The 25,623-nt window shown below is 37.7% G+C and overlaps 3 protein-coding genes across 8 annotated transcripts in view; 2 read left to right on the plus strand and 1 right to left on the minus strand.

The window, feature by feature from the left end:
- The window catches only part of LOC116166312 (homeobox protein abdominal-B), a 441,837-nt gene that overhangs the window by 127,273 nt on the left and 288,941 nt on the right, over positions 1–25,623 (plus strand). The window lies entirely within an intron of this gene.
- Positions 11,954–13,356, minus strand: LOC116166314. The gene has a single exon (XM_031481248.1). It carries the CDS (start codon positions 13,192–13,194, stop codon positions 12,073–12,075), a length of 1,122 nt encoding a protein of 373 aa, XP_031337108.1. The 5' UTR covers positions 13,195–13,356; the 3' UTR covers positions 11,954–12,072.
- LOC116166315 lies at positions 20,953–25,517 on the plus strand. The gene is made up of 2 exons (XM_031481250.1): positions 20,953–20,998; positions 24,068–25,517. Exons 1-2 carry the CDS (start codon positions 20,987–20,989, stop codon positions 24,983–24,985), a joined length of 930 nt encoding a protein of 309 aa, XP_031337110.1. The 5' UTR covers positions 20,953–20,986; the 3' UTR covers positions 24,986–25,517.

Here is a 25,623-nt window from a genome sequence, read left to right on the forward strand (position 1 = left end):
CTATAGGTATGTGAAATGTTGAAAATCGCTAGCTTTTGTACCAAACTATGTCGCCGCATTATCATTGTTTAAATATAAATCCATACACTGAATGTGTTTAACCAAATACAGTTAATAACATTATATATTCAATTTAATTACTGGTTATCCAAACCGCCGTTTTTAGTTATGTAAATGTAGTAAAACCGTAACTTACGTGACGAGCTGCGAAAGTAAAAGTATAAAGATACCGTATAGTTAGTATCGTTTATTTTACCCAATGCGGTCCTAATTTTGCGAACGGTTGTTATTTGTGCCTCCAAGATATTTGGGGTCGTCAATTTTTTAATTTGACAGAACTAGGACCGCGTACCATTATTATGACCCGGTGTCCTTATTCTGTCACTTTTGAACTTTTGTGTACAGTTTTTATTCTTCACGTCCAGTTATAGATGCCATTTTCCAGTATTAAAAAGATGATATAAATTTGCATTTCTATTAGTCACAAAAAGGCATAAGGGTGTGTTCCCCTGTCGTATATTCGGTACGTTGTTTTACATCCTTATAAGAACAGTTTGCAGGTTGTCTTCATTAAAATGTTCACGCCAGGAAATTACACTTTCGCTCTATTGGTATGTATATATGTATGTTGTATTAATTTAATAGTAAACATTCCTTTCGCACGCTTCGCTTGGTGTCAATGACTGTCATTTATCGGATTGCTATTTAAATACGTATAGATGAATTACAGTGTTCATTATCATTAATTGATTTCGTGATGATCTTTTGTTGTGACCCCATGAATTGGGAGGAAGAGGAGTTGGCATATGTTTGATCGCAAATTACTTCAGTATTGAACAAGTATTTATTTTGCAAATCTCAAATAAAGAAAGGTTACTAACGTACAATGAGATACATAAAATCAAAACAAAAAATAAACTCCTCCTGGTTTTTCACTTCATTCCTGTACCGATTGAAGTTTACCGACAATTATCATTTGGTTCTTTCTCATTTGTAATTTACCGGTTATTTTGCGATAATCTTGCAATAAGGAATATTTACGAGTTATGCATACTTTACTATCCAGTAAAACAATATTACAAAAGGATGGCCATCTACAAGACTCCTAACAATCTTCCAACATTTTCTTCAGTTAAAAAAAAACAAATAAGTATGTTGTCTGGAGTACTTATCCCTACTGCACACCTATACGGTTTTAGGGATTGTATAAATGGCCAATTGCAACGTCAAATTAAGTATCGCTTAAGCCTTAAAGCAACGACCGTCTTAATAATCATTGCCATAGAGTTTAAGCGAGTTACAATTTTGCAAAAATTTGTAAAAAACAATGTGGCACTTAATTGCAGTAATTTCTCAACCTATCATTCTATTTACAAGATGTGGCATAGCATAGCATATAACAATGTATGTAATAATCAGGTAGTAGAAGGCAACAATATAAATGTGTGTTTTTCCAAATAATGTAAGGGAATTCCTGAGCTCCAAATATTTTTGTTTAGAGGTTACATAAGGAGAAATTCCAAAATCGACTTTATTTCCTTTTTAGCATTGGAAATTCTTATGTTTTGTGTATGGGTATGAATTTAGCAGTTTCATCAGAAAACAGTGATGTTGCGTTTGGAGTTAGAAATAGCAGGTTAGTGGTTTAATTTGTAGGGCCATCCGATAAAGAAAGCAAAAGGCCGTATTTAATTCCTCCGTTTGTAGCTGTTCCCATGGCAATTAAATTATTTTTGTAGCTTTCGGAAGCGTTTACACGTAGAAGACAAGAGCGAATTAATGTTGATCCGGCCATTTAGTTAAATATAATTAACCGTTGCTAATTAAATGAGTTGCAGAAACAGCATCCGGTTAGGTCGTTAGGACATGAGTGGTCTCAAAAGAAGTGCTCTTAATTAATTAAATAAGTTTTAATTTTTGGACGTTCTTATCCGAATACACTGGGCTGGCTGGAAATCGGAGTCCTCTCCATGAAAATTTATAAAAGGCAAAGCCGTTGATTAGAGAGGATCTTTTTGCCTTTAGTATTTAACTGAACAAGTTCTCTTTTTGACAATTTTCAGTGTTACGTTTTACGATTTTAGCACCGTTCCGTTAACTGTCAACGTCACCATATATTTGCTTTTCCTGTCTTTGATTTTCTGTAGCTACAGATAGTTAAATAATGTTTTATTGCTTGCGTCCCGTTAGGCCAATCGCTACCGTGTTCCATGTGCCGTAAGTCTGTTTTAGTTGCCTCCCTGGAGCTAATCGCCCGCCGAATTCTGGACAAGCCGTTTCTTCAATTGACTACCTGTGGTCACTGATTGTGACAAACCTCCGAAACCGCCGACCTTGGCCAGAAGCAAGACTTTAATCTTCTGGTGGCGCTCGAGTCGTTCCGTTCCGCCGACATACAGGTTGGCGCCGACTGTCGCTACATTCGCCCGCTGGTGTGATTTACAAACATTTGTAGATTTATTTATTTTTCTTTTAATTAAATTAAATTTTGATTCCGCTAATTGTATTGTTTAATTTTCATGCCATTTGTGAGCGGACTTCCTACCGTAGTTCGTCGCAATATTCTTACACTCGTCTACCGTGACCTCGAAAAGAAAATTTCGATCTCGACTAAGTTTGGTATATCTGGGATACGTTGCATACGTCATCTCTGAAAATACATAAAGGATGCATCAAGGCAAAGCGAAGGTTTGACATCGTTGTCTATTTTCGTTCTGGAGTTAGACGAGGAACAGATGGACAAGACCATCACATATGGGAAAATTTCTTTAAAAAGGCATCCCCAACAACTGATTCCAATTGTGTTATTCATTACGGTACCAAAAATCAAAATTATAGAAGAAATCCAGGAAGGAACACGAACTTTTAGGCTGTAACTCCCAAACTAAACATTTGGGATCCTTAGTTTATTTTTTTATTTTTGATTTGTTTTTCTGTACTATTCAATATTTTAGAGCAAAAAGTAAAATGCGCTATTACGAGCGTCCATCTGTGTGAGAGACAAGATGTCGGTACTGGAAACCTAAAAAGCTCAATGATGTCTCGTTTAATAGATACAGACGTCCCTTTGTGCAGCAGGTTTTTTTCCTAATCACTTCGGGATGATGCCCCAATTTGGACAACATTTTCAGCCAACCTGCGTAGCTCAGATGAGCTTACGTTAGTAGCTCTAACTTTGGCTCGAATTCCAGGTAAGGTATGGCTATTTGTGATTGTTGAGTGGGAGAGAATTGCTAACACTCCGCCCACTATAAAATAAAGGAAAAAAAATTTAAGTTACCAATTGCGCCAGGAAAATGGCAAAACTACATTGACTCGATGAACTGGATGAAAATCTTAATTTATACACCAATTCCATCAAGAAAAGTGCAAAACACATTGCTTTGATGAAAAGGATCTTTTGTACTATCATACTCTCATTTATTAATTTCGTCGGGGAAACTGCGAAATGGACCAATTATCAAATAATTTTTTTTGGAAAAGTGATTTTAAAAAACTGTTCGACAATTTTAATAATCTGGTATCCCTCCTTTGTATCTGAGAAGGAAAAAGATCCTTACTAACTATTACCTGAAAGTTTTATCGCTCCCAGAACATTTGAACTACCAAGTCACGCAAGACCTAGATACTGCCAGATTATTTCATGCAAGACCTACCATGTGCCAACCAAGTATTGTTAGGGCCATATACTTTATGGATACAAATATCCCTAATCAACCTGATGTATTCCAACAACATATTTCGGAATACCCACCATGGGTAATCAGGCAGGATGATATTATACTAAGCCTTGAAAGATTTCCTAAGAATACTACACCAAATAAAGTATATCAAACTTCATTTTATGAAATTCGTAACAAATTTTATGATTTCCGAGCAATATACAGATGGATCTAAAACGACAATAGGTACTGGAAGTGCCATTCATACCCACGGAAAAACATACTCCTGGACTTTACATAAACAAGCAAGTGTATTTACGGCCGAACTTTACGCAATTTGGCATGCGTTATTGATGTGTTCTCATAGCCATGGAAACAAATACATCATATTTTCGGATTCATTGAGTGCCATCAAACGAATTTCAAACATAAAAGATAAAAAAGATCCACTAATTAACAACATAAGAGCCATACAGCATCATTTACAAGAAAGGCGTATTAGAACCATTTTTGTCTGGATACCAGGACATGCCGGAATCGTTGGTAACATGGTAGTTGACAAAGCAGCACAAGAAGCGTCGAGAGGTACTTACCTTAATGACATCCCCGTAAGACCAGATGATTTGAAAGGGTGTATCAAACAATCGTTGAAAGACACATGGCAGAGCGAATGGAATAATGTAGATACTCACCTAAAGGAAATCAAGCCAACCATTATCCCATGGGAAAATAAGTGCTATGGAAGTAGAAGAGAACAAGTTGCATTATCAAGAATAAGAATCGGTCACACGAACTTAACACATTTACATTTATTAGGAAAGAGCCAACAACAGAAATGCAACGAATGTGATATCTATTTGAGTGTCAGACATGTTCTTTGTGAATGCCCAACGTATAACATACAGAGAATGCAAGTAGGTATACCAGAAACGGAACGAGAAATTTTTCGTGATGAGAAGCATGCAATAGAAACTTTAATGGAATATTTAAAAATAACGGGGCTAATAAAAAGAATCTAAAGGGAAATAGTGACAGTGATTAGTTTACAAATAAAGGCAAATGACCATAGCAGTCGAGCCTTAAAAAAAATAAAAAAAATAATGCCTTTATTAGAATAGGCGTAGTTCATCCATAGGGCTGCTCTTCCACTAAACCTATACAACTGGTAAGCACAAATTAACAACGTATTTACAATAACGGTGACAAACTAACAAAACAATTAACTTTAACAAATGTAATATTACATAAACAAATATCACATCATTGTTGTGATAACACAAACACTTTATATTTAATTTTAAACAACGATTTAGGCAACGAACGTAGATAATAAGGTGTGAGTGAGTTGTACAAAGATACCGAGGAGAATGTGAAGATCTTTCAAAAAGGGATATGCGGTGATTTTGATTATTACCTCATCAAGAATGTACCTACACAACAAATTTGGTGGAATTCTCTCCATTTTCGTTATCCGGCCAAGAATTGCAGTGGAATTTTTTCGAATTTACAAAAACTAATTTCAGATTCGCGATTCTTATGTTCAAAAACCGCCAGAATACAAATTGCATCGAAATCAGATTTTTTATCCGGCCCCCATTTAGGCGCCCTTTCGTGGTAGGCATTTAAAAAATTTTTTGCAAAAGCATACATTAAAACCTATTCAAAGACGTGCCACCAGTGTTTGTAACTCTTATGATTACCGAGAAAAAATTCAAGAATCAAATTTCGACACTTTTCTAAGGGTGGCTTCCTTTTTTGGACAAAGTGTTTGTTTCGATGCCCTCTAGCACCCAATTTTTTTACATACTTATATGTAACATGCTGGTATCAATATCACTAATACCAGTAATTATAGTGCTAATTCTATTAATTTGAATACCAATTTCACTAATTTCGGAGGACTGTACACCAAATGTCAATGCGGTTTCCCCCTCGATTTGAGTATATTTTTAACTAAGCAGATCGATTTCAAATATAAAAAATGTTTCAAAATCTACTCGTTGGTGGTACCGCGTAACACAAGTAACAAGCAAATATAGACGTCTGCAGCTATCAATTATCGAAAACCCGAAGTCTCTACGTGGCCCAGGGGCCGAGATCTAGATGGAACAGACAGACAGACAGACAGACAGACAGACAAACAGACAGACAGACGACGGAGCACATAAGCGTTACCTCAAGTTGTGTTCCGTTAAAAAGACAAGGTCCGAACAATCGCATGCGATTTTCAGATTGGAAATCTTTTGAAACTCACCCATTCGTAAACGCGACTTTTAATCCGGCTCATATTCAATAGCACTGATCTTTGAACTCATGCAAATCGATTGGCGAAGGTCTCTTTTCTCAAGTTAGACGTGGAACAGACCGCCAGACGGACGGACTCACCATCACATAAGGGGAACTCCATTAGTGTTGTTTATTAGTAGTAAATAGTAACACAGATTTAAATAGTATAATTAAATCTGTGATAGTAATAATTGGTATGGAGATATCCTCGTCATTTCTAGATATTGGTTCATAAAATGTATACCTTATGTGAAGTTTTGTCCGTCTGTCTGCCTTTCTGTTCCTCGTCTAACCCGAGAACGAAAAGAGACGGCGATATCAAACCTTCGCAAATCGATTTCTACGAGTTCAAGGATAAGTGCTAATGAATATGTGTCCAAAAATACCCCTACTGATAATCATATGCGATTCTTCGTATATTTTCAGTAATGTTACACAGTATGAAATTTGGTTGTCCTTTCTGACTCGAAATGGGGTTGCAATTATTAAATAAACGGATTACATGTAAAAAATTACATGGGGAAGGTATAATCCGTAATGTTACACAGACCACTACATTTTTCTTCAGAATTTTAGAATGCTCGTTCAGATCCGTTGATATGACTAGCGATTAACTAACAGGCTGTCCTTGTTTATATTTGCAGGGCGTGCTTGGTTTATACTTTGACCGTGTTTTCGCGGTTTTATCAAGTTGATCTCGCAAGGGTTCTTAATTCATAATGAAAAAATCCATGAAATTTATGCTATGAACCTTCCGTGCCATCTGATACCATGTTAAGACATTATTTACAATAAATGTACAAAATGACTGTTATTGTCTCAAATGAGTTGATCTAGAGATCTAGACGTAGTCATCTAAAAAGATGATTTAACATAAACCTTGACCTACGTTCGTGGGTTCTTCTTTTCTAATTAGTCTTAGATACGTCGCAAAATATGATATGTGGGTCGTGATGATTCAAATTCTTTTACAAGTCAAATTAATCTCTCAGTTTAGATCATTAATTCAGTTCTAAAATTTACAACCTGCTACTTGTCTACATACTACGAAAGCATCATACTTGCGCCATTTAAATTTTTTGAGTAAAAGTTGCCATAACAGTAGCTTCAGCAGCATTCATGCTCAATAAAGTAATGCCTAAGCGATATGAAAGGTTTTAATAGTCAAACAAGACTGTCGCCAAATAATTAAGTAATACAAAAGCATGAAATTCTTGACCACCGAGATTACAAGTTTGACGTTTTCCCATAGAAATTGGGATATAGAATCAAAATGTACCCGACGTTGGATTAGCAAATCGGTAGTCTATGTGAGTGTTAATCTTTTGCTTGCCAAAACAGCTCAGAAAATTCATAATGGAGAGTAAGGGGAAATTTGTTAGAGATCGATATTGATATCCCCACAAGACGAGAATTAGTAAACGTGGACTCTTTCGAAATAGAAAAATATAGACCGACAAGTTTCGCACTATATTCAATTGTAACGCTTGAGTAATCCGCGAAAGTGAACGTATTTTAAACATCTAGCAAATAATCAAAGCATAACGTTATATAATCCGAGACATTTAATTACTGTTCCGACAATTTATCTTCCAATATATGTGAACTGAATTAAAAATTTAATTGGCCGGGAAAGTTAGTTTGATGTGAACTTTCAACTGCTCCCAATATAAATTACCCAATTACCTACTTGTGCTGGTGGAGATTTTTTATTGATTTTTTATAAATATAGTGAGCCATCTCGAGCGATTGATTTTGTACATGCTTTTACTTATTCTATGCATTTCCTCATACTGGTTACATCAATAAGTTACACATTTGATAGACGGTATGCGCCTGCAGCTTGCATAAGAGAATATACAAAGTTCACACTCTTTAAACTCTCACCATAAGTCATGCACTTGCGAAATTTCGTCATGACTCGTGAGAGTTTTTGTTGTTTAAAACTAGATCACTCTAAAAGAATGCAGATGATAGTTATAAAAATACCACTGAAATGGACGTGCATGTGGATTACTACAGAATATCAGAGATGAATCACAAAATGCAAAAAAAATTGTCTCTCCCATATCCCACCTCTTCCCAATCTGGAATTTTTAATAGTTGCAAAATGACGGATGGAATAGACAATGTGTTTAAATTTTCACCGTGAAATATGTTAGAAATACTAAAATCTTTCCCAAGTTCAGATAATGAACCACTTCAAATGATGAGAAGTTGTCACAGTGGTAAGGGATAACGAGTAAACAATTCGCTCCTACTCAAAATTAAAGTGTTCGCGTGTTTTCAAAAAAATTACTTTCATTAAACGAACAGTTTGGTGTCGCTTTCAATGCGATGGCCAAAGACAAAAGTTATGGGAAAAATGTGTGGAGACTTATTTCTTTTTCGGCCTAAGGGCTATGGCAGTTTTGCTGCTCATACCTCCCCCCCCCCCCAAGTCATGGAATAGTCCAATCCAACTTACTTTTAAAATATTAAGAATGTGTTTATCTACAGTCCAGTATAATCATTCGTATTATTTTCGGGAATGCTGTTTAAAAGGAATACATACCCTGACCTGATATATACTTACTTATATAGGTACTAACGTCACATTTTTGATGATAGGGGTGCCGACGAATGGTAGGAATTCACCACGTTATTGAGAGTAAGAAGAGCTACACCGATACAGATTCTGCGTATAGCAACGAAACGATCATGAAATTGTTTAAAAGCTTTTAGGTAGACAATTGTGTAACTAGTGTAGCCAGTGAAGAGGAAATGAAACAGTTCATACAAGAATCAAAGACTCTCATGAAAGAAAGAAATTTTGATCTGAGAGGGTGGGTTGATACTACAGAAAACATGGCAAAAAAAGCTTGGTTGGGATGCACCACTATATTCTGAGACTGAAAGTGATTTTCGCAGCTAGGTACAAGATCTCCCATGTTTGTCGTCTATAAGAATCCCACGATTGATTCATGCTGGAGTTGGCGAAGCGACCCACCCCAGTTTACCCACCCTCTGTGACAACGAGAGCAGCTTCTTCCTGGAGCTGATGGATAGGTCCGTTTAGTGAGAGTACAAACGGGCAAAGAGCCGTAACTTCGTCATATTCAATGAATTCCTCCTTTGGAGGTGGAGAAGGTTGGTGATGTACAACCGGATGGTGAGGCACAGAAGGAACAGGGTGCGGAGAAAGTGTGTGAAAATACGTCGGAAGGTAGTGAAAATGCAGGAGTGTCCGTTGTGAGTCGCGAACCTCGAAAAGACATGGTGCTTTGTAGATTTTTGATATTTGTAGTCTAGAGAAGTGTGTTATGTCTTCACAACAACGTAATTATGGGAATTTTAGTTGATAGCAGTCTCTGGAGAATTTGTTTTAGGGTTGTCAAGCAGTTTATTTTTTCGATTATGTACCAATAGTGCAATAATAAAAGCATTGGTGATCTTCAAGTTTGATATCGCGACCATCAATTGCTCCGGACTTGGTGGCTATGCTCAAGACGGGTTGTCTTTTACGTGGTCACAATCCTACTTTAATGAAAGAGACCAATGAAAGGAATTAATTTCTATTTCTACAAACCATATTCCTCCTCCTTCTCGACACCTTATCGTGATAGGTTATAATTCCCGATATCTCAAGAACAGATTGTCGAAGGAGGGTACTCACAAAGAGCGATTAGGCCGTCTGGAAGAAATATATTCATAGGTGATGCCAAAATTTTAAAGGCGAACATCTCGAAAACGGTTTATCGGAGGACAAAGTGAAAATGAACCGTCTGAACGACACATATACAGGGTGACAATTTGAAAACTTACCACCCCCCATATCTTAGTAAATAAACGAGATATTTAAAAAAATCAAAATCCGTTTCGGTAATTCGGAGGGGAATCACAATGACATAGTTGGCGACGCACCCCCTCCAACCCCCTGCGCCCCAGCCACCCCAACTTTTAAATCTTAAATAGTGACCCCCCATGTGTGATACGTCGTTGGAAAGCTCTGAAAAAATGCTTTCCAACCATACCAAATAGCCTCGCAAATAGCATTACATTTAGGTTAGTAATTATCGCGCAAATCAAAAAATAAACATGGAAAATCGTATTTAACTTGAACCTCCAAAGCCGACTCGACAGCAACTCATTTTTGATCGCCAGTTATAATCTATTCTCAAACTCCTGTCGAACCTTTTCAAATGTTGGTTTTGCAATATTTCGACATTCTTGAATTATTCTCTGTCTTAGTTCGTCTATGTTCGCCGGTTGCGTTTTAAATACGACAGATTTCAAATGTATCATATTAGTTTATTTTTTGATTTGCACGATAATTACTAACCTAAAAGTAATGCTATTTGGTATGGTTGGAAAGCATTTTTTCAGAGCTTTCCAACGACGTATCACACATGGGGGGTCACTATTTAAGATTTAAAAGTTGGGGTGGCTGGGGTGCAGGGGGTTGGAGGGGGTGCGTCGCCAACTATGTCATTGTGATTCCCCCTCCGAATTACCGAAACGGATTTTGATTTTTTTTAATATCTCGTTTATTTACTAAGATATGGGGGGTGGTAAGTTTTCAAATTGTCACCCTGTATATTGATGAAGTCAAAGCGAATATCTTGAAAACGAAGTGTGGGAATAGAGTACTCAAAGGGCAAGTGAAACATATGGACGAAGCATCTACTGGTGTTGTCAAAACTTATAAAAGACTTATCTTCAGAACGGAGTGTCGAAGGAGGGTACTCACAAGGGCGGAAATATCTAGTAATTGCGACTTTTTTTATACCCAGACGAAACCAAACGGTGTCACCTGAATGTCAAATAAATGTTATTACTACTATTATTACTAAGCAGCTCAACTGCAAGTCATTACAACACTAGAAACAGCGTATTTTAAAAAACCAATACCTTTTTTAAGCCGCAGAGCAAAGCGATGCAAGCTTTATAGGGGAGTCGATGGTGTACGTCTGTCTGTCTGTCCGTGAACACGAGAACTGGTAACCGCTTGGGCCGATTCGGTTCAAACTTTGCACAACATGTAAGAAGCCTATTAAAAATGGGTCAAATCAAATGACCCCGTAGAGTCACATCAAAGTGCTCTGCTCCTTTTTTTCATCGGCTCTAGGGGTTTATTATCATTAAAGGTGAACTGAAACTGAAAGAGAATAAAAATTTTTGAAAAAATTCCATGTAGCACACACATTTAATACTTTTAGTATTTTTACTTTAATAATTTTACTGGTTAATTTCCAGCACAATCGGAAACCTCATGAAATTGAAAATATGTTTGGTGAAACCACAAATAGTTTCCCATACCATCACTTCATTGGACAATCAATACCAGCGATCGAAACTACATGGATTGGAAAAAGGATCATCAATATCTGTTGGTAACACTAAGGATGCCTGGATATTGCGTTGTATTGTTTTTGTATAGTATTTTACATTTCTTTGCTTCCTATAATTTTCACTTTAGATATCGTGATGCTGGAATTTCTCTTTTATTTTAGAAAAGTGAGCGAGTAGGTACTTATAAAAATAAACCTGTAAATGTACTACCATATAAGTCTATACATCATGTTCCAAGGTATTTCGCATTTATAATTATATTTATAATAAAGAATTACTTAGTTTGTCGATGGCTGATCGGAAATGCAGCTGGGCAATTGCAAAGTGAAAGGTTTGGATAAGCAAAATTAATTGGGTACCGGTAAAATCCACGCACAATGCGAGTATCAGAATTTTGACTGAACCTTTAGGAGCAGTTTTTTATCTGAAGATCATCAATTAACTAAGTGGCTTTTTAATGGAACCAAAAGGTAGCTTTCGAACATGTATGGAATTAGCTAACCTTCAATCGCCAGATCTTGGATATGACAACTTTCACCTTCCACCTGTTAATTAATTCAAGGATCTTGAACTCTTACAAATAACCAAATTTTAATAGTAAATAGTAGTATAGTAGTATTTTGCAATAACTTCAAAGTTTAAGTGCGGAGATCATAAGAAAAAAAAATAAAATATTGACCTGCATGCGTTTATATAAATTCATTTAATATCACTTTATAAAGCCAACAAAAAACAGGCAACTGAAAGCAATTATTTACACGTTTAACATCACCAAGTTCAAAAACTCTTCTAATTAGAATTTTTCTAAACTGATGGGAGTCGTAAAGAACTTAATTTCAAGATCACGATGGCCATTAAGTGAGGTCACAATTTCGGTCGATACTTCAAGGTCCCTCGAGGATCGTAAAGGAAAAGTGTTACTTTCAATTTGATCTTCCTTTAAATAAAGACCACGATCACTTATGTTTACAGATTTTGATAAATCAAAGTGGTTAGTCGAAGTCTCCTGAATATCAGGAAAATTAAAATCACTTTGGTGTATGGGAGTGGTTAAAAATGGGGAATAACAATGGCGCTGTACGTCCCAAATTTGTCCCGCTGGATCACAATATCGGCACTGACACAAACTCGCCTGTTGATTTTCGTTTAGGTCTTTTGATAGCTCCTCCACGTCTTCAAACTTATGATGCAACTTTGGAGTTTCCTGGATCTCTGTGTGGTGATTTCTTCTGGATATGTTGTCGGGCAATGGATCTCCGGTTGAGACATGAAGACGACTGAAGATGAAGGGCAGGTGGGAGCCGATAATTTCGTTTTCGGTGGTGTTAATTTCTGGACTCCCGCTGTCTGTTGAAAAGCAATCTTCAGTTTCCAAAGGGCATATTAAATGGCTGGGTTTTCTGTCTTTTTTCCGCCGTTTGCGTGGTTTAATAATCCTGGGTAAACTATTTTCGGAATTTGTTGACGCCGAACTCTCATCACTATTAACACTAACTGCATCCACACCTCTATTATCCTTAGGTTTAAAATTGGCACTAGGTCCACGTGTTTTCACATAGTTTTTATCGGCGCTCGATTTATTCTTGCGCTGATTGTGTTTGTTGTTTAAAATTAAGGGAGCGCCTTGTGTGTGAACGGCAAGGTGTGATAGTGGATAGTTCTCTTGAAACCTCACAAACTGTCCACGTCGCTGGTAATTGGCGAACGAAATTAAAGGTATGCCACCTGCCCATCCATCGATCGATCTACATCTTTGCGACTGATGGGTGTTGAATCGAGGCACGAAATCTTCTCTGTGATGGAATTGGTCACGCACGTGCTTGGTCGAATTTCCTTTTGAACGGCTTTGTGAAGAAATAAGGTAAGCGCCGATATACCGCTCGACCTCTAGAGCACCCGATGAAGCGGGGCTCATGTTTAACGATAGTAAGACGACATCGCATGCCGACCGTAGGTACCAACGCGATTGCCGGAAAGTCTACAACTGCAGCCGTAAAATTACTGATGGTACCGACTACCGAGAACGTTCGAATGAACAGGAACCCCACTGCTGCTCGTACTAACCTACTTCTTACGCGAGCCGAGACTAAACAAAGAGAGCGTACAGAGAGATCCACCCACACAACTGGGTCACAAGTTTAAATTGTGGGTCGTCGGAGAAATGCACCCCGTCGCAACGGGAGATAATCTCATCGTTATGGCCGCAATATCTGACCTAATTAGTTAGTGGGTTGGGGGGTCAGAATTGATGCTTCTTCACACTTACCTTTCCTTTAGTCCCCCTTTAACATGCCTTACAGATATTTAATAATAATTATTATTGTTTATTGAAATGGCTTTAATAATTGCAAAAAAAAAAAGATTTACGAGCTGCAACTGCATGGCATTAATGTCAAACTTGTCACCAGTTAGAAATAAAAACGGATGTAGCAAATTGATTATGTACAGCTATAAGAGCCGTTTTATATTAACAAAACGGTTTTAGAAGTAGTAGCCCATATTCCATAATATATTCAAGCACGAAACCTAAACCTGTTCCATTTTTTAAATCACGCAATAAAACGAAATCAATATCGACAAAAACGTTTAACTTTTTACCATTCAATTTATATTGAAAAAGGCTCAACGAAATTTAAATTTCGTAAACCTGCAGTTTCAAAGTATAACAATTTTGCATGATGATTGAGGACAGTAATTTTCAATGTGAAAATGAAAAAATTTATAGGATACATAACTGTTTGCATTATACAATTTTTTCTTTACCTCAGAAGTGGTTTTATACAGTCATTAGCGATTTCCGTACATACAATGGTCGAAATCTTTCTACTACCATCCTAATATATTTAAGAAGCGAGCCGCTTTCATGGTGCAATATTTCTCATACAAGATTTCAAAGATGTTTTGTTGTGGGCTTTTATGCAAAACAAATCACTTCGTGTTTCTTATTCGTTTTTTAAAAAACCCCACAAGAAAATGAGGTGATTTTTGGTGTGTTTTGTGTACATTTTTGAGTGTGAAAGCTTACGGTAAACGGTTATTGTTATTGACATTACAAACACTTTCACCTCAAATTCTAATATTTTTTCCATGTTTCATTTAGGCTTAATATACAGGGTCATTCTTGACGAGCGTCAGTTAGAAAGATATGGAAAACCTTTGAAAATGAAGATAAACTGATAAGTTCTTTAAGGGTTTTGGCACATGATGAATTGAACTAAAATATTTTCAAAATGGCACCACTTCCGGAAATACCGGAAGTAGCCATCAACTTTGTTATTTTAAATAGGGACCCCCTATTTTTTCTACATTTTCGGATTCTACGTCGAATTTGGAGTACAACGATACCCCATAGTTGACCCTTTGCTCCAAGGGCTTCGCCGATATTCAAGTTTTTGTGTCAAAAATTGAATTTGCAGGGGTAATTTTAAAAATTTATTATTCGAAAACGGTGAGAGATATTGCAAAACAGTTTTCAATGCTTTATTAAGGAAAGATCGAATTTTCTTATAGTATGCGTAACAGTCTAAAAAAGTGAGACTACGTAACTTTTTCAAAGCTCTCAACTTTTAAACTTTTAAATATCCGTAATTCTATTTTTTCAAATGGCACCCCCCATTTTGTTCTTCACCCTTGTTTTCCTTTTTCCCAGACCTTTAATTTGATGCAAAATGTCAAAAGCTGCTTCAAACGGTTTCCGAGATATTCCATGTTTTAGTTACTTCTTGTGGAAAATTGATAAAAAAATTAAGTCGCTTGATGTTATTCTTTTGTTTTTATTATGATAATGTTTAAACGTCAAATTTTTCGCTGTTTGAACTTATACTTCTGGTCAATAATGGCTCGTTTGGGTTACACTAATGAAGATTTTGTGAATTTAATATTAATAGATGGTGATTGTAATCGAATAGCTGCCAGGACTTGTCGTCTTTTTTCCGAAAGATAGCCTGACAAGGCGCAACCCACATAGGCTACAATTCGCAAATTACTACAAAATTTCAGGAATAACGGTACCGTTATACTCCAAATTCGACGTAGAATCCGAAAAATTAAAAAAATAGGAGGTCCCTATTTAGAATAACAAAATTGATGGCTACTTCCGGCATTTGCGGAAGTGGCGCCATTCTTTGTGCACTCGTGTCTGATATGTCAATTTCTCTTTGGATATCATTAAGCGATGCAGTTGGATTTGCAGCAAAATACACCAGTACAGTTATTTCCTGTTCTTCAGAGTCTACCACAGGCTTCCTTTTTTTGTATTTTTGTTTGAAAGATACCGTTATTCGTGAAATGTTGTAGTAATTTGCGAATTGCGAATAAAAACAAAAGAATAACATCAAGCGACTTAATTTTTTTATCAATTTTCCACAAGAAGCAACTAAAACATGGAATATCTCGGAAACCGTTTGAAGCAGCTTTTGACATTTTGCATCAAATTAAAGGTCTGGGAAAAAGGAAAACAAGGGTGAAGAACAAAATGGGGGTGCCATTTGAAAAAATGGAGTTACGGATATTTAAAAGTTTAAAAGTTGAGAGCTTTGAAAAAGTGACGTAGTCTCACTTTTTTAGACTGTTACGCATACCATAAGAAAATTCGATCTTTCCTTAATAAAGCATTGAAAACTGTTTTGCAATATCTCTCACCGTTTTCGAATAATAAATTTTTAAAATTACCCCTGCAAATTCAATTTTTGACACAAAAACTTGAATATCGGCGAAGCCCTTGGAGCAAAGGGTCAACTATGGGGTATCGTTGTACTCCAAATTCGACGTAGAATCCGAAAATGTAGAAAAAATAGGGGGTCCCTATTTAAAATAACAAAGTTGATGGCTACTTCCGGTATTTCCGGAAGTGGTGCCATTTTGAAAATATTTTAGTTCAATTCATCATGTGCCAAAACCCTTAAAGGACTTATCAGTTTAGCTTAATTTTCAAAGGTTTTCCATATCTTTCTAACTGACGCTCGTCAAGAATGACCCTGTATAACAAATAAGTTTAACTGAAATATGAAAGATCGGACCTTACTAGTATCTTAAACCTCGTTAATTTTACACGTAAAAATCCAGAAGAACGAATTTCCTCAAAACCCGTGACTGAGTGGGACGGGTTAAATTAGAAAATAATGAAGATCACCAATTCGAGTAAAATCTTTTATGTAAAACGTAAGATAAACAAGGAATTAAAACTTCGAAGACACAATCTTTGTGGATACCCGAGAGTCCATTCACGTGTAGACCCTACCAATATCTTCGTGAATACCCACTTGTAATTCTCCGATCTTGAAATATTCACATTGAAAGTTTTAACCCTAATCGCAGATACGACTGGGCTAGATGTTCAACTTTTCTTTAATGATTGTCCTCTTCCGACAATCCGTGTCCGGTGGCGGGAAGAGGGTGAAAATGATTATGAAAATCCGTTTCTTTGGTTAAGACTTTTCAATGCAGAAGCATATTAACACCTCCTGCCCCTGTCGGACACTTGTCGAACCCCTCGCACTAGAGCGTAGGATAGGAAAATGTGACCGATTATATATACCTAGGATGTCCGAAAAGTATGGAGTATAGTACATATATCTATAAATATCCCTTTTATCGAAAAATGTTTGAAATAAGAGCTATTTGGTATTTCATTTTTATCACATGAAATTTTTTGTTTTTAAAATTTTTTTAAAACAAAAGCGCAACAGATAAAAAAATGTTTTAATGACAAGATCTGTATTTTGCTAACTTATTTGATAGGGTCTTATTCTCGTTTCAAAAATGTAAAATGATAATACCCTTCCATTGTAAAAATTTTGAGAAAACCGAAAAAAACTGCGCATAGGTGTATTTCAACAACGTTCAAGAATTTAATTAATCTAGTGGCCCATGACCGTTTTATGCTCATCTAGATATCGAAACCAGTGAACAATTTCAATACGCTGCCTTTCGGATAAATAATCAATTTCTGTTTACTTCAAAAGCGTATTTCACTCGTAAATGGATGGCAACCAATGTAAATTACTAACATTTTACTTCCAAGTGCACGTACTATACCTTGACAGTTCTAAGGAGCAATCTATTGTTTCAATATCTAAATCCGCATAAAACGGTCATGCGTGACTACATTGAACGTTGTTCAAATACTTGATCAAAAAAAGTTGACAAGAGATCTTGTGATTAAAAACAATTGTTTTCGTGTTTTTTCCGGTATCCAGAGGCGTAGGTAATGGGGGGGGGGGGGGGGGGCAACAGTCGAGCCGAGATTATTCGATTGAGTGCAATCTCCATCCAAGAGAGAGGGGGAGCGGGGTGAGAGAGAAGGAAATTACAACAAAACGGTAAATTAAATCTGTGTCCTTTGTAAGACGGCGTTTAAAAAAGATGATAACGATAACGCCCATTGTATAATCTCCAATACAGACGCCATATTGCAGTCACTGTCCTATAGCTAGCCAGACTTAACAAAAATATCTTCTGAAAGTGGATATGTGCGTACAATTTTTAATAGGGCACGTAGTTTCACTTTGAATTTAAAGTATATATCTAATTAAAATTCCCATAGTGAACAAAACAACCGTAGCCTTTCACAAGGTCCCAGAGCTTAGATCTCAACCTTCAATTAGACGAAATTCATGTTTTTTCATCAAATGTTCTAATACTAGGATCTACTGTCAACATTTCAACAAAATTGCTCGACAAACATAAAAATCTGAGTCTTCAATTCAATTCAATTTTTTACATTTTATTTTTTTCTTATAAGATCCCAATCCCAAACGATGAAGATCCTTACACAAATAAGACGGTTGATTTCATACTTATAATAATTGTTTCTATGAAAAATACGCCAAAGAGTACGCAATGGAAACGAAACATACTGGGGGGGGGGGGGGGGGGGGAACAAAAATTAATTTTATCTCCCATTGTATTCTAATTAAACGTCTCAACGAAAGGGACCTTTCAGTGCGATTCAAACTTAAGGTTCAGTATGTACATCATAGAGCAATGTTATTCTTATGGACGTAAATTACACAGCGTTGTCACAATTCCTTTACCTGCTTCTAATGTTGAAGTTACATAACTTTTAACAAAATTGTTTCTTTCCTTGAAATAGATGTATTGTATTAATTTATTATCGGTACTTAATGGCACCTGCCATTGTTATGCTGATAGGTTTCTACAACTAGGGTCTTTTGTGAGATACCAACACATTTGGCAACCCTACCTTCTATAAAACCAATACTGAACTCTAATGAATCGCACTATAGAGAGCTCTTTTCATAATTAAGCGAAAAATTTCGAACAACAGACGCTAAATTTAGGTTAGAAGGAACATTTCTTCATTCCTTTATTGCAACAACCTCTAAAACACGGTAAGTGAAATATAATTGAAAGTGGGTTAATTTCCTGAACTTGGATGGTTACTTTATTAAATCATTTAACTTCAGTTGGTACGAGTCATTCATAAAGGGTGACTAATACAAGTAAAAACATTTTCACCGTAAGGCGAGTAACTTTAACGCATTTTCCATGCATTGATCAGTACTTCTCAAAATGTCATAGCTATAGAGCTATGTTTTTCTTTACTACAGGCATCTATGGTTTCATCATCAAATATTCCCATAAGTAAGAAAAATGGCGCACACGAATATAGTCAAAATAATTTAATTGAAGACCGACCGCAATTTGTAATCTGTAAATATTTCAGCAAAAATGTTAAACAAAAAACGTCTTCATCACACGGATAAATCAATTTTCTGGTGTAGAGTAGTCCGAGTGCAGACTTTTTCCATTCATTCTTCAATCAAGGGCAATTAGCAGGGGATAATGCAAGTATGGAATAAATTTTTAAAAGAAAGTGGAACGAATCTCACGGACTAGAATTACTTCATCTTCGTGTAAATTGATATTTGCTCATTTGTATAGGATTACTCTTCGTCTTTTTCGTTAAGGGTGATCTAAATATTGGCATTCAATTAACTGTATTTAATTATCGCAAACCGCTTTAAGGCGCGTGACGATGAGGAGCGTTTCTTTTTTATTTCCTCCGGTGGCAATTAGAATTGAGGTTTCCAGTTTAACCACAATCGAGATCGTCCTATTGACTGCTTTTGTAATAGCGCATCTCGGATCTCACATAAAGTATTCCGTCTTGCACGTTTCATTTACATAGAGTGGCGTTATTACACGATGCGATGTTTTTTAACAGTTAATTATTTCTTAATGTTTCGCAGAAATAATCGTGATTATTCAACATTTGCAAAGAAGAAATCGATTAACAATATACGAAGATGGTGGGAAATCTATTGTGTAAAAGCCACGGACGATCACTTTATTATTATTTTCTAATATTAAATTAATTAGGTGGGTAAGACAAAGTGGTAGGTCGCGACAAAATAGCGGACCTAATGCCATAAAGCTGTGGTAGCCAAACAACTCCCGTTAACAAACTTTTAGTCACACGTACTAACTACCTTGAAATTTTTTAAATATAAAACTTAAAAGACTAAAAGTTAATTGGCTGTTGGCCGAAAACGATGTTTACAGTTTTAGTTGGCCAGCAATTAATACATTTCTAGCGAAACGTATAGGATTATAGTGATACCTCAAAGTTGCAGAATTAGGTCTTTTATAAAATTAACGGAAACTGTTTTAAAGTGATTTATTAAATGAATATGTAAAAAGTAATAAGACAAGTTACAGTTAAACATTACTAGCGGGACTACAGTATAGCGAATCTAGGTTCTATGAATATCGATCAAATTTTACTAATGGAAATTATGATATTTAAAATAAACTCATTGTATTCTGTTTTCATTTTGCAAATATTTGCACTTTTTATCGCGTTGCCGTTATTGATATAATTAAAAACGGTATACAAAGTTATCAAAATTCTAACAGTCCGATCGGATGCAATAACTTAATTATTTTTTAGAGGTGGTCTTCAGTTGGTCTATACTACTCCGGTATTTACCTTACGAATTAGGAGGAAAATGCAGAAAAACCCAATTAGGAGTAGCCGGTAGAATGATATATACACGGTTTCCATTATGTATGGAATATAGTCAGTGGTGTATTGGTAAATTAAGGAAAGGGTATACGCAAGGGTAGGTTTAACCCGGTGAAGGGGGGGGGGTTTCCTGTCATATGGGGAGTGGGGCTGCGAGGAGTTTAAACATCCTTAATTTTTGTAATTTTTAGAAAACAGGGTTTTTTGTTTTTTGAAGTTTTAAAAACAAATCGTGTGTTTCCCAAACAAATTCGAGTGCACAATCTGCGACCGTAGAAGGAATAATTTTTTGTTCTGTCATCTGCAGATCGATGTTCTTGCCACGAAGATATTATATTGAAGGGTGAAGTGCTAGAAACTCCCTGGGAACTGAAAAGATTTTCAAAGCTGGATACCCAGAAGTTACAGTAACAGCACAAGCGCGTTCTAAAATAATCGACGTAAAGAATTAAACGCCATTATTAGTACAAGATTTTCAGCAATGTGTGTAACTTTAAAGTTACGTATACGACCGTATTATATATCAGTGTCCAATCCTCAATATCACTTAGATTATACACCATGTAGTACACCCATGTAGTACTGTTGCGCACTATGTTTAAAGATTAATATTTGAATTTCCCGCTACCCGCGTCTATCTTACTCGACCCACGCCCCTCTACGCTCATTCACCTTTTAGTGCTCGTTGCGTACACATCGTGTTAGCTCCTCACTTCTTATGTTTTTAAGTGTAAGTTTTAACTTCTAATTCCTTTTGCCCTTAGGTTTTTAGGGTTTTAGTTATGAGTCCCTCAGAGGACATTTCTAGCGACTCGGAGGCTAATATTTCAAAACAAGATTTGGCAAAACGTTTATGTAAGTTGGAACGTAAGCTTCGCAAGGTCAAACGCCGCCATCGTGATCGTCACGTTTTCGAAGTAAACGCCGCGCCGTTCTTGTTCTCGCAGCTCCCTTCGCCGCCGGCGTTATAGAAGACCCAAAACCTTCGGCAACACAAAGGTAATGCCGTGCTCGTGATTATCGCAGCCCGACCGGCGCGCAGTCACCGAGACATAGCGCAGATCGTTTCTTGCACGATTCGACAAGCGCTGAACGACTGGTTGATCATTTTCCGCGCAAAATGGCGCCAGCTGCGACTCTAACCTCCAGCGAGGGGGCTCCAGATCCTCCCGATTTTGACGACAGGGAGTCTCCTGTTTACAAATTCATAATGAAGACGATTTGCCGGAGGTTTTTTGCAGGTCTTAGGAGAGGATCCCCGACAAAACACCCCGGCGCCATTCAACCTTCACGAAGCTTTAAACTCCCGTAGGAGTCATGTGATTGCTAATGGCCTGTTTTCTTCGGAGCGCGACTCTTATCAGTTGCCATCGAATTGCGTCGCTTTGACCCCACCAATTCTTAATCCGGAGATTTGTTCTATTTTGTCGGGACCTAACCTAAAACGTGACAATGCATACTTGCAACTGCAGACACAACTAAGTCACGGTAGCTCGGCCTTAGCCTCGGCTGTTCATTTAATTCTTGAGAGTAAAGAAATTATTTCCCAAGATCTGACAGCTCGCTTATTGGCAGGATTGAGTGATGCAAGTCGCATACATTTAGACCTTCTCCATCAAATGTCACTCCGGCGTACTCTCATTTATCCTTCTCTAAGCAAATCAGTGAAGGTTATAGTCGAGAAATCTACTCCGCTTCAGTTTCTCTTTGGAAACGAGTTAGGAGAGCAAATAAAAGCTGCAAAATTAGTGGCTAAAGCTGGGAAGGACTTAAAGGCCCCGCCGGTATCACACTCCTCCACTGTTTCGTCCAGACGGACTTTTCCAAAGCTAGGCAGGGGGGAAAAGGGAGGAGAGAGCGCTAACCTTAGCCGGCCTTAATAGCGGGCCGTTAAACCGCAACCGCCCGGCTCGCTCAACGGGCAGAGCTCAGCCAGAGAAGGGCCAGCCCTCAAAAACACGTTACCATTACAAACGTCGACAGTAGAGGTACGTACATTGCTGCCCGCTGGTCGCTTAAAATTTTTTACCACACCTGGACCAAAATTACGACTTACTCTCAGCCTCTGTCTTGGATAAAAGGATATTGCTTTCCGTTTTCGTCAAAACCGTCGCAACAGCGACCGGTCTACAAAACCTTATCTAAATTAGAGAGGTTACACACACAGTCCGCAATCAAAGACTTACTAGCTCTAGGGGCTATACAACCCTGCACTCCTTGGAAAAACCAGTTTATCTCTAGTATCTTTTTGCGAACTAAACCAAATGGTACACAAAGATTTATTTTAAATCTAAAAGCACTTAACGAGTTTGTCTCTACTTCTCATTTCAAAATGGAAGACTATCGTACGGCGTCGCGGTTGTTACATAGGAACGCGTTCATGACCTCAATCGACCTGAAAGACGCCTATTTTTTTTTAGTACCGGTAGCCCCTCACCACGGGGTTATTTGCGTTTCGCTTTTGAGGATAATCTGTTTGAGTTCACTTGTCTTCCGTTTGGTCTGTGTTCCGCGCCTTATTGTTTTACCAAGCTTTTGAAACCTGTAGTCTCACATCTACGACAACAGGGCATCTCCTGCGTGAACTATCTAGACGATTTTTTAATCTTTGGTAAGACCAAAGAGGATTGCACACAAAACGTCGCGTATACCCTAAACGTTCTTACCACTTTAGGGTTCCTCATAAACTACGATAAAAGTTCGCTAGTACCTAGCCAGAGGCAACAGTTTCTGGGATTTATATTTAACAGTTCAACAATGCAGCTTGAACTCCCCTATGAGAAAGCTAGCCACTTAAAACTTTTAATTGACAATCGAATAAAGAATTCTAGTTGTTCCATTCGCGCGTTAGCAACTCTCATTGGTTCGCTTGTTGCGGTATGGCCCGCTACAAAGTACGGTTGGCTCTATACAAAATTATTAGCTAGAGAACAATATCTAGCACTTCTTGCCAGTCACGAAAATTACAACGCGCTTGTCACTTTGACATCAACTGCGTTTAAGGACATACGCTGGTGGAGCCAAACTGTTTAGATGCCTCTAACGATCTTCCCCAAGATGCTTTTGATGTGGAGTTATATACAGACGCTTCATTGACTGGGTGGGGCGCCTGTTGTAATACACAAACACTCACGGCTGGTGGTCCCCAAAGGAAAAAACGTACCACATCAACATCCTCGAACTTCTCGCTATTTTTTATGGCCTACAATCTTTTGTATAGGATTCGACAAGGGTTAATGTACTAATTCGGACTGATAACACCACAGCTCTCGGGTACATCAACAAAATTGGGGGCATTCAATATCCTGCTCTTAGCCGCTTATTACGCGACATTTGGCAATGGTGCGAACACCGCCATATTTGGTTGTTCGCGTCACACATGAGCTCCCAAAATAATTGGAGGGCTGATAGAGCCTCTCGCGTCCTCCCAACTGATACCGAATGGTCGCTTGACGAAACCACTTTCGATATAATTAGCCATTCTCTAGGAAAGCCTTCGATAGATCTTTTCGCGTCCCACCACAATTTCAAATGTGAAAAGTAAGTCTCTTGGAGACCAGATCCTGGAGCGTGGGCAGTCGATGCCTTTACCGTAAGGTGGACCAACAAGTTTTTTTACGCGTTTCCGCCGTTTTCTCTTATTTTACGAGATCTACAAAAACTTATCCAGGATCGAGCTGAAGGGTATTTTAGTCGTACCTCTTTGGCCAGGGTAACCTTGGTACCCGTTGTTCCAAGAGTTAACCAAAAAGGCAGAAGTTTTTCCTCCAAAAACTTATACGTTATCTTCTATTTTTAGTCACCAACATCCGCTGTCAAGCACACTTACCCTGGTGGCCGCGCACTTATCTGCGAAGCTTTTCGCAAGAAAGAAGTCCCGGACTGTGCCATCGACACCATGGTAGAATCCATCTCCGCCTCGACCATGCGACAGTATGAAACAACTTATCGACAGTGGTGGAACTTCTGCAGCGAACGATCTCTCTCTCCTTATCAAGCACCCTCCATAATAGAATTTTTACAGCGGGTGTTCGAGGGAAACAATCTCCAGTACGGTAGCATGAATTCCCATCGCTCCGCGTTGGCGCTTATTAATTTGCAACCGCTGTCAAACGATGCGCGTCTTTCGCGCTTTATGAAAGGAATCTCTAGATTAAGATCTTCGAAACCGCGTTATAATAGCACCTGGGACCCTAACGTTGTGCTTGAGTACCTTCAGAAACTCGGACCTAATTTTACTTTAACCCTGAAGGATTTGTCAGCCAACCTAGTTACTTTGTTAGCTCTGGCCACAGGCCATCGCCTTCAGACAATCCAGTTAATCAAATTATCAAACATACATACCTCTGCACAGGGCATACAGATTCCTATCACTGGCCCCGTTAAAACGTCGGGTTCCAATCGATCTCAGCCTTGTCTGCAAATACCAAGATTTGCTGAAAATCCCTTACTCTGTGTAGCTACTACTTTGATTGACTACATAGAGGCCACAAAACCCCTTCAGACTCCGAATCAGGACTACCTGTTTATTACTTTTAAAGAGCCTTATAAAACCGCTACCAAACAATCCATCAGTCGCTGGATTAAAAACACATTGCTTACGGCTGGATTGGATACAAATGGTTTCAAGCCGCATTCGTTCCGTCATGCATCCACTTCTGCGGCTTATAGGCATGGGCTTTCTCTCTCAAATACCCTATCATCACCGGGCAGCTAGTACAAGAAAACTATCATATTTCATTTCGGTGAATAGTTTCGGTTGTATACACAACCAGTTTACACTGTTTAGTTAGGATATTCGGTTATTAAAGGTTACTTTATAAGACAACAGAGTTGTCTCAGCTTGCACGGGCCGAATTAATCCAGATCTCTAAACAACTACATGGTGTATAATCTAAGTGATATTGAGGATTGGACACTGATATATAATTAGTGATCAAGCGAACTTACCTTAAGTGAAGTTCGATCATAATTATATGAAGTGTCCAATCCGAAGATATCACTCCCCTCCCTCCCTCTTTGTCTTTTCCCCTTGCCAATAATTCGGCCCTCTCCTTTTTATCTCTAAAGAATGAGCGTAGAGGGGCGTGGGTCGAGTAAGATAGACGCGGGTAGCGGGAAATTCAAATATTAATCTTAAACATAGTGCGCAACAGTACTACATGGGTGTACTACATGGTGTATAATCTAAGTGATATCTTCGGATTGGACACTTCATATAATTATGATCGAACTTCACTTAAGGTAAGTTCGCTTGATCACTAATCAGGTATCTATATACCTACTGAAACCGTAATTACCACTTAATAAGAACCAATAATTCAATTTACGTTAACTACCTAAAAGCAAAATTTT

The sequence above is a fragment of the Photinus pyralis genome, unplaced genomic scaffold (assembly GCF_008802855.1).
Source record: "Photinus pyralis isolate 1611_PpyrPB1 unplaced genomic scaffold, Ppyr1.3 Ppyr1.4_LG3b, whole genome shotgun sequence".
Lineage (NCBI taxonomy): Eukaryota > Metazoa > Arthropoda > Insecta > Coleoptera > Lampyridae > Photinus > Photinus pyralis.